Here is an 11,085-nt window from a genome sequence, read left to right on the forward strand (position 1 = left end):
TTACTAAGGATAAATATGTGCTTGTCCTAAGTCAGGAGCCTGTAGTTCAGTGGTTGTTGTTGGTTCATATAAAATTAAGGAGATGTGGAATGATTGTGAATGAGACAATTAATACTTCCAGGGAAGGATTGTGCTTGATATTCATATGATGAAATCATAATCTTTCAATCAGTTTAATTGAAGTCTGAACATGGAGCATGTTAGTTAACTGCTAGTAGTCTGCTGTTATTTATTGTCATTTTGTTTATTTTCTTTGGTTACATCTTCTGACATCAGACTAAGACTTCTCTTGAACTGAATTTTAAATGTACGTATTGTTATGCGTTTACTTTTTCTACATTGGCTAGCAGTATAGGGGGAGGGTTGAGATCTCATAAACATGTTTAACTCTGCCCCATTTTTGTGCCTGTCCCAAGTCAGGAGCCTCTGGCATGTCTGGTCTTTGTTAGTCTTGTATTATTTTAATTTTAGTTTCTTGTGTACAATTTGGAAATTAGTATGGCGTTCATTATCACTGAACTAGTATATTTGTTTAGGGGCCAGCTGAAGGACGCCTCTGGGTGCGGGAATTTCTCGTTGCATTGAAGACCTGTTGGTGACCTTCTGCTGTTGTTTTTTCTATGGTTGGGTTGTTGTCTCTTTGACACATTCCCCATTTACATTCTCAATTTTATCAACCAAGTTCAAATGAAGTGGAATCATAAAGCAATTATTGGCAACATTTAGGGTATATTCAAGCAAATAATGTTTTCGATTTGGTTTGTTTATTATCAATCAAATAAAACACTAATAATGATATAATTTACAAAATGCTAAATGTTTATAACCACTCTTTCATGAGACAAATTTTTATGACAATCCATCTATGAAATATTTTCACAATATACTATAGTCTTGGATGTTGGATAGCCTCCCTTTAACAAGACAAAATTTCATGCTATTCATTTCATCATCTGTGAAATTTTATCACTATATGGACAACATTTCATATGGATTTCAGGAAATTTGTCCTTCTCTGGGACATTATTTCATAGAAAGCTAGGGACACAGTTTCATTATACAATTTACAAATTACAAAGTTAAGAAATATTATCCCTGGGGGTTATTTTATGACAATATTTTGCTGTACATATACAATGTATGGTCCAGATACTCATATGGCCCTGAAAATATGCATTTCTTTATTCATTGTTTTTAGTGATCATCTTTACTTGTTAAGACTCAATGAAGGTGAATTTTATACAGTTTGTCTGTTTGTTTAAGTGCATTCATCATGTTGATTTTCAGACACTTCAAATCTTTCTCTTCATTTATATAAAACAACTCTGAACAATTAATCAATTAATGCTCTCTCATCAGATATAGTTACCATGGTTACTGATGCCTTTCTTTCACAAACACGATTCCAACTTCCTCAGACAAAGAAGACATTTAGAGATGGATTTGACTATTCTGTTAAGCTACTTTTTGGTCTTGTAGCTCCCAAAGTTTCTACATATTCTCATACCTACTATGTATGGCTTTCAAATGTAGAGTTTTGAGGATTTTTTTGAAGAGGTATAAATCAAGAAAGCACTTCTGACACGACTGAGCATGCTGAGGGTCAAAGTGTTAATTTCATTTAACTGATAATAATTAATTTGAAGTATTTGGGCTCTTACTATTGTGAGTAGATCTGATGTAGATATAGGATATATGACTTGGGTCCAATTCAAAATTATACACTGAATTGAATTCTTTAACCTGGCAAAGTGCTATACCCTTGAAAATGATTCTTTGGCCCAATTGATTCATTGTTAAGTCAGCGATTAGAACAAAAGTACTGTAGTGAGTTATAGAATGGTATTAAAAAACAAGCTTTTGACAGAAATGAAAAAAATAATTAATTTTTCCATTTGATAAGGGGTACAATTCTAGAGCAGTTAAAGTGACATCACCAAAATTCAAAGTTGATCTGTATTTTGAGGTAATAAGCATTGTGTATGATGATTCATAACATTTGGTTGAACCAACCTAAAGTTAGAGAAAGGAAACCCACTTTAGGATGTACAGACAGATGTACAGACGGTCGAGGGTAAAGCTTTTAAATAAGCTCCCTTTGTCTATGCAATTTCTTAATCTTTCATATACAATGAACGTACTTCAAAATAGATATTAATTTGAAAAACAGCTTATGAACTATACAGACATATTGGATCCTCTATTTTCATTAGTTTACTATAATTAGCATGAAGATACAACAGCTGGACATATGTTGGAGAGACAAATTAAAAAGTAATCAAGAAATGATAATGTGGAAAAGTTTCAAATCAATATGTTGACGTCATATGACATTTTCAATGGCCACATTTGGTTTTACAGAGATATTTAGAAGACATAAAGTAATATAAGTAAATAAAACGTATTCATCTTTAATGGTATTAAGTATGGATGCAGCTTTATTGTACTGTTAAATGATCAATATTGTTATATACTGCATATTCAGAAATTATTGTGTGCATTTAATAATGTGATTTTGTCATTTAAGACTATAATGGGATTTTAATTTTTGCGGTATTGAAAAAAAATCCTGTTTGATTCATATAAAAAAAATCAAAATGCTAGTTTAAATTATTGCTTTTACGAAAATGTTTCTCAATAATCATGATAATAAAAAAATTGCAATAATTTCTGAATTAACAGTAATCAGATGTAATTAGATTTAATTGCAACAAGTGGTAATTTATGTATATATATTATTTTACAGAGAATGAAAATGAACCATGAGTCAGAGATGAACAAGATCAGCAAAAATGTGCCAGTTTACAAATGAAATAATAAGAGAAGCATGGAAGATGAGCATGTTGCACTGCTCCCATAGACATGATAGAAGTCATGCGGTTCAGAAAAAAGCAAAATGTAATTCTTTGTCTACTTGGTGTAGTTTTATTGACAACCATAGTACTGATAGGTCATTTCAATGATCTAGAAAATACTGCAAATTTGAACTTTGTCTGGAAAGCCACTTTCCCAACACTGGAGTATTTTGAAAAATCTAAATCAGATCAAAGAGTTTATCTTCAAGATCTTGGTGTGACAGGGAAAAGAGATATTTCAACTACATGTCAGTTTCCTAGACTGTCTCTTTATAATGATGCAAATAAAGACAAATTTGAAACTTTGGACCCTTTAGTTTGCAGCTATGGTAAAGACTTATTTAATTTGGAAAATGGGATTGTGAAACTTAACAAAACTGTTTTAAAGACATCCACTGATAATGCAAAGATAGAAAAATGTGAATATTTAGCAATAGAGAGGGTACATGATGACTACTTCACCTATACAGAACCAGTTGTAAAAGAAAAACATCCATTTGATATGATCATTCAACATGATTTCATACAAGTAAAATGTAACTTATTTAACCCTGAGGAAGAGGCTGCTAAAATCAGGGTAAATAAAACAACAGCTAGAACGTCTAGTGATTTAAGTGAAGTTACAGATATTGAGGAATGGTATAGACAGGATAGTCCATTCTTGTATCAGGAAGATGGTATGGGCAAAGAAGAAAATTTTGACTTCGATCAATTCATAGTTCAAATATACCCAAAACCAGAAGTTCTGAAGAGAAAAAGTAGTGTACCATCTGACCCTGGAACTGGACTAAACGTTCTTATTATAGGTCTAGATTCATTATCTCATTTGTCCTTCCAGAGACTACTACCATTGACATACAACTTCTTCCGTGATGAATTAGATTTTACAATACTAAATGGATATAATATTTTAGGTGATGGTACAACAGCAAATGTGATTCCCTTACTCACAGGTGAATACAATTGTAATAACTATAAGACTTGAACAAAAACACTAAATATTTTACCAGTATAAAGAATTGAAAAACAAAGAATATGGGATAAAACTCTATCCATGACACAAAATCAGTACATACACAACAACAACAACAAAAATACACAAGAAGCCAGAAAATGTTTGGTTTTGCACTACATGTACTTGTAAATTGATAGGTTTCACAGAAAATATGCTATTACCTACATGAATATATATATATTTTTATTCCATTCCAAAACTTTTCACTCTAATTTTGGTCTTTTTATATATCTGGACACATAAAATAAGAATGAATGTCACATGTAAACCTTCCAATAGCATATTACACATGAACTATCAATGATGAAAATTTACATCATTCCAAACATTTCTTTTTACAGGTAAAACAGAAATGGAACTTCCTGAGGTTAGGAAACATATGTTTGAATCAGGATACGTGGATAAGTACCCATTTATTTGGAAAGAATTTGAAAAGCATGGATATGCAACAGTATATGCAGAAGATGAACCTTCTATTGGCACATTTAATTTGAGACTAAATGGTTTTGATAAACCACCAACTGACCATTACATGAGACCTTTTTGGCAAGCTGTGTGGCAGTCAACTTTACGTGAAATCAGTCCAAGATATTGTACCGGTCATACACCTCATCATCATTATTTACTAGGATATGTAAAAGATTTTTTCATCAAATATAAAAGTATGCCAAAATTTGCCTTTCTATTCATGGCTGAATTAACACATTGGAAAAATGATCCTGGTCAACATTTAGATTCAGATTTAAAGAAATTTTTCCAATGGTTCAAACATTCTGGTGAATTAGAAAAGACAGTTGTCATAGTGATGGCAGATCATGGTGCTAGATATGGGAAAGTAAGAAGTACTGTTCAAGGAAAAATTGAAGAACGAATGCCAATGATGTCTATACGATATCCTATTGAGTTTCTTGAAAAACACCCCATGCTGTTAAAAAATTTAAAATTGAATAAAGACAGATTAGTGACACCATTTGATATTTATGAAACTGTTGCAGATGTGTTAGATAAATCAAGATTTTCTCCTTCATCACCTAAAAAATCACACAGAATAAGCTTGTCACAAGAAATTTCATTCAATAGGACTTGTAAAGATGCCCACATAGACACACATTGGTGTTCATGCTTGTCTAGACTTCAACAACATATTGACAATGAATATGTCAAAAAGATAGCTGATAAACTAGTTGCATATATAAACAGATTAACACTTCCTGTTAGAAAACACTGCAGAAAACTGGAGCTGAAAGAAATAAAGTCAGCATATCTAATGATTCCAAATGAAAAGGTTTGTACTGATACTGTTGTTCATGTTGTGTAAAAGTTTACAAAATACAAATAAGTTATCTCCCCTTTATTTTATACATCATCCTAGAGGGAAACAACCCATCCCACCAACACAAGTGCCACATCAATTCACCTCACTGTTAATTAACCTTATTGTGTTTCAGTCATAAAATATGCTTATAATCTTACATTTACATGGATTTACAAAAGACAAATAAGTTATCTCCCTTTTATTTTAGACACCACCCTAGGAAGCAAAAAAAATGAATTTGAAATTGGAGATTTGATGATTTGAAGACAAATTTAGACAGATTTTTGCCAATTTTATGTGCCTTCATGCAAATGATCACCCATTTTGAAAGAATTCAATCAGTAATATTTCAGAGTATAAAATAGATGAATGAATGATATTTAGGATTTTCAGTTGTAGTTCAAAAAGCAAAAAAAATAGATTCCAAATGTTACTAAAATCTGTGACATAGCCAATTTACAGTGACTTGACCTTAAATTAAAAGTAAGCAATTATTCCAAATTTAAATACTTAAAATACAAAGGAGTAGGTTCAGTAAGACCCCTTTTTGACCCCAAAATAAAACAGTTTTAAAAAATTGTGAAAATGTAATATTTTAGCTATTTACTAGAAAGTAGAATCTGAAAAATTATGTTTTTTTGGCATATTTGATAGATTTTTCATATTTTAGCTTGAGTTGGAGCGTTTTTCATGACTAAATCAGTTAAAGTCTTTCACATAAACTAATTGAATTAACTGAAATAGAAACTTAAGTGTTTAAAAAGTGTCCAAAATCTTTGTTAGATGAACGTAAACTTTGAGGCCAAATCTGCCCTAATCGGACCTACTCCTTTCACTCATTTGTGGATTTGGTGGTATAGTTTTTAACATCATTATTTGAAAAAGAATTTTGTGAAATTGTCTTTTTTGAGATTTGTATTGAATAGTAAACAACTATGTTTTAGGTATTGAAGTTTCTACGTGAGAAAGACCAGGATTACAGATATGCCAATTTCAGTAAACAAGCTTTGTTAGACATAGCTCATTATGAGGTTACCATAGAAACTAATCCTCAGAATGGACTATTTGAAGCAACTGCAGTAGTTAACTTTGAAGAAGGAAGTGTAAAACTAAATCCAGATATAAGTCGATTAGACTTATATGGTCAGCAACCATTATGTGTTCAGAAAAGATATCCTGACTTGAGGAAATTTTGTCTGTGTAAAAATTTTAAATTATCAGAGGGAATTTAATTATTAATTACAAGGGGAAAATATATTTGAATCTCCAGGCAGCTAAATATCATATATTATATTATTTATTATGTTTTATGAACAATATTAGGGGAATTGCAGAAAAAATAATTTATGTATCTGTCCTTCATATCTTTTATTTATAATTCTTTTCATTGGAATTACAATAAAAAGCATTATAGCCAATTTCGAAAATTAAACTACACATGATCACACATATATAAAAAAGAAAATGTGGTATGATTGCCACAAGAGACCAAAATTTATACTTGTATGCTTATAAGCTTCTTAATCAATAAATGTAAAAGGTTTGTTTCTTTTGATTCTGAACTGATTTATTTAAGTACAAAGCATATTTTTTTCTAAAAGTTGCTGCATTATGTATTAATGTGATATATCTGGATTTGACATTTTATTTATAAAAATAAAATAATTACTTTTTAAACACATTCATAATGTTAAAAAGAATAATTAAACAACATGTTGATCCAAATACATTTTCATATTAAATCTACACATACTGCAACATCTTTATTCTAGTTGATTAAAGTTTTTGGTAGTATATATTAGAAGTGTGAATTAAATTATAATGATGTTGACCTTAGTTTTACCATTTTGTTTTGTACTCTAATTTGTCGTGAAATTACAATATTTTGACATTCAAATAGAATAGTCAACAGATCTGTGCCATGGCTTAACCATTTTGAATTATTCAAATATGTAGAATTTAGAATTGTTACTGTGATCAGTCCATAATTTTAGTTTGAATCCATTAAGACAAAATTGTTAATTTTTCTTTTTGTTTTTAAACTATACATATCATAATAATTGTGCAACATATCCATCTAAATATTTCATTTTTTATGGGTCCAGTATTTCCACTGCCTGTTTCAAAGAGTCAGGATTGTGATAGATTTTAAATGTGAATGGATACTGTTTATAATTTGTTTCAGTCACATTTCATATTTGCAATTCATGTGTCCATTTTTTCACAGTATTATTAGAATATAAATTTCTATAAGAAAACCTAGAAATCCTGATTTTTTTTTAAATGTTTTGAATTGAAGAATCATATAAAGATATAGTAAAAGCCTTATCATTTTTGGTGCATTTTTTGTATTTTATACAATGAAATATTAGTTGTAACAACTGGTTGTCATTTAGTGTGTTATATTTTTGATGAAATATTTTATTTATATGTTGACTTTGATATTATATAGTTGTATTGTGCTAAATAATGATATATCCAATTCTGGTTCTGGAACTGACAAAATAACTGTCATATCTCAAAGGTTTATACATAAAACCTGAATTTATTAACAAATGAAAAGATTTCCTTATTTATTTTAAGGCAATATACATGATGCATATGTAAATGAGTAATTTTTTGGAATTTTGATGAAATTTTGAACTGCGTCTCAATATCAGATATGTAATTCAATTAAATGATTAAATACTTGATAAAGATTTTAACAAAATGTTTTGCTTTTCTCTTTTGAAAATTGAGCATAATGCCAATGTTTTTGAGTATTGCATATGTTATTGCGTCATCCTGATCTGTTTTTTTTGACATTGTAATGTGTATTCTTCTATGAAGTACAATAGAGATTTTGTAACCATCTGGTAAATGACTTTTGCAAGCTGTTAGTTATTGTTTTTGTTATATATTATATCTTTATTATAGTAAAGTGCCTTAACTGTACTGATTTTGTTATTCGATCTTTTATGTACATTTTATAAGTTTATTTATGGAAATTAAAAAAGGGAGTGGGTTGATATTGAAAAAACTATACTCAACCTGACTAAATATTTATGTGCCTTTCCCCAGGAATTTTAATAGTGTGTGTCTTTATATGCGTCATAACTTAATGATCTTTTGTCTCACTTAGCAACTGTCTGTCATTGTAAATATTTGATGAAATATTTCCTTTATAACTACTGGGTCAAATATTAAAACCAAACTTTACCTAAATGTTCCATAATGAATCATATTTAAAAACTATCTGATGATTTCATGTATTATCAAACTTGGATGATGCTATTAAATAGAGAATGTATTGGGTAAAATACAGATTTTGGCTTATATCTCTAAAATAGAAGTAGTTAGAGCAAATCAGACATTAGGGTTAAAATGATAAACTGATCAAGGGTATCTACATGTAAATTTTCAAAAAAATAGAAAACCTATTTTGAAGTGATTGGCCCAGTAATTCTAATTTCCAGCAGATTTCTGAGCATTTGGCTTAGATCACAAAACTTAAATTTTGTTGTCAGTTCCCCTGTAATGTTATATTTTTGGGATATTTTAAAACTAATGACCATATCAATAAAATTTACAAATAAGTCAAAACTGCAATTTTTGTCAATTGACAAATTACGGGAGTTATTGCCCTTGAGAGACATTTTTAGGGCTGTTATAAACTAGGTTAATGCAATTATTTCAGCTTGCAATTATCAATTAAAGCCTTATAAGAACCTATTATTTGCAGAAACCAAAATAGATAGAAACTGTTATTGCCAAAAATGTTCACCCAATAAGATTTACAAACAAAACAACTTGGCCAAAAAGTACCAACAGTACCAACTTTACTGCATTAGTTGTGTTTTCCATAATAATGTCTCTTCAGCAGTGCTTGATGCCAAAATATTTGAAATCCAAAACCTAATATAAACATTGGAGATCTGATCACACCACACCGTCATCACTCATATGATCGAAAACCATTTCATAGGACCTTAATTGTTCATTTGTTCATTACTGTCATATTTCTTTTTCGCAAACTATTTTGCTATAAATTAGACAGTTCCATATTTATTATGTCAGGGCCTTTTATTGTTGGCTAAACAATATAGGTCTTTCTAATTGTTGAAGGCTGTACACTACAAGTTGCCAATATTGCTTACATTCACTTCATTTGAACTTTAGCGGATAATTGCCTTGTTGGCAATCATACCACATCTCCTTATTTTGAAATGAAATGTATTATGTTAATACCTGTAATTTCAAATGTTTTTAGTTGTCATTTTATGACGGGGATTTTGCTAATAAATATACAAAACTTTTCTTACTGAATTTATTTAACTTTATTGATATGAGATACATTTAATATGTTTCTGAGTTTAGTGTGACATCCATTGTTGATGAACTAGTATACATTTCTGTTAAGGGGCCAGCTTAAGTCCACCTCCAATTGCAGGATTTTCTAGCCCTTTTGAAGGCCCATTGGAGTCCTTGGGCTGTTTTATGCTCCCTTTTCAATTTTACATCATCCTTTGATGCAGTTGTTTATATTTTTTTTAAACTAAAATGATTTTTTAAAATTGCTTTTTTTCTAAAGGATGGCATCTAAAATCAGATTGGTATTCTTACTACCCAACTGGCTCATAGTACCAGCATGAGATATTTGCTTTACTTTTGTGTGAGCTGATCCATCATCCTTCAGATAAATACTTTCACCATTTCCTTTAATACAACTGTGCAAATATAAATGTAAATAATACTTGGACGGATTATAGATTTTTTTTTTATTATTTTGTTATGATAGTAAATAAACAAATCCACTTGAGGCAATCAGTGATTCTAACTGGAAAGCATTAAAGCAACATTTTAAGCTGTTTTGAAAAATACATCAAGGTAAACTACTTTTGATGAGAAACAGCTATCCTCCTAAATTATCCTTACCATTAGCATTACTAGAACACACCCGCGAAAACGCGGGCATTCAGAGCGTAGTTTAAAGTATGTATGTAAAGTGTTGTTGGAAGAATTTTGTAAAAAAGACTGGAAAAAAAGTCATAGGTTAATGGAGGGGGACAGAAGTGGTCCTGATCAAGAAATCCCGGGCTTTAAAACATGAAATCTCGAAATCCTGGGCTTCAAAAAACAAAATCCTGAGGTCCCGAAATAAAAAATAAAGGAATTCCTGGATCCCAAAAAGGGTCTATCCCGAAATCCCGAGTTTAAAAACACACGATCCTGGAGTCCCGATAAAGGTCATATCCCTCCTCTTATTAGGGACAGGAAAATACTTTTTTTTATATCCTTCTTCCTTTATTTCCAATATTCCCATTTTTTGTTTTTTTTATCAATTTCAATATGAACATACATTTAGTTAGTTACATGTATGAACATTCAAGTAAGGAGCCTGTAATTCAGTGGTTGTTGTTTGTTTATGTGTTACATATATTTGTTTTTCGTTCATTTTTTTGTACATAAATAAGGCCGCTAGTTTTCTGGTTTGAATTGTTTTACATTATCAGTTCGGGGCCTTTTCAAGCTGAGTATGCAGTTTGGGCTTTGCTCGTTGTTGAAGGTCGTATGGCAACCTATAGTTGTTAATATCTGTGTCATATTGGTATCTTGTGGAGAGTTGTCTCAACATGGCAATCATACCACATCTTCTTTTTTTGTAATCAATGAATTTTGTAAAAGATTTAATGACTGGAGAATTTCAGAAAAGGTATCAAAAGTTTACATGAATATTTTTAGCGCTTATCTGTATACTATGACCATTCATTACTATATAAATATAGTGTATTTACTTTCAATTCTAAGTTTACTAATCGATCCATAGTGGTCATTGATATAGTATACAGACCCTCTCTATTTAATAAACTCTGTGACTGCCGTGGATAGTTAACTTGAAAATGATAGCAGACAGAATTCTG

At 30.3% G+C, this 11,085-nt stretch overlaps 1 protein-coding gene across 1 annotated transcript; it reads left to right on the forward strand.

Moving 5' to 3' along the window:
• The first annotated feature begins 2,747 nt into the window (after positions 1-2,747).
• LOC134712542 (uncharacterized) lies at positions 2,748-9,480 on the forward strand. Its single transcript, XM_063574189.1, has 3 exons — positions 2,748-3,808; positions 4,212-5,155; positions 6,130-9,480. The coding sequence occupies exons 1-3, from the start codon at positions 2,863-2,865 to the stop codon at positions 6,415-6,417; spliced, it is 2,178 nt and encodes a 725-aa protein (XP_063430259.1). The 5' UTR covers positions 2,748-2,862; the 3' UTR covers positions 6,418-9,480.
• The last annotated feature ends 1,605 nt before the right edge of the window (positions 9,481-11,085 follow it).

Source organism: Mytilus trossulus, chromosome 3 (genome assembly GCF_036588685.1).
Source record: "Mytilus trossulus isolate FHL-02 chromosome 3, PNRI_Mtr1.1.1.hap1, whole genome shotgun sequence".
In the NCBI taxonomy this organism is placed as follows: Eukaryota; Metazoa; Mollusca; class Bivalvia; order Mytilida; family Mytilidae; genus Mytilus; species Mytilus trossulus.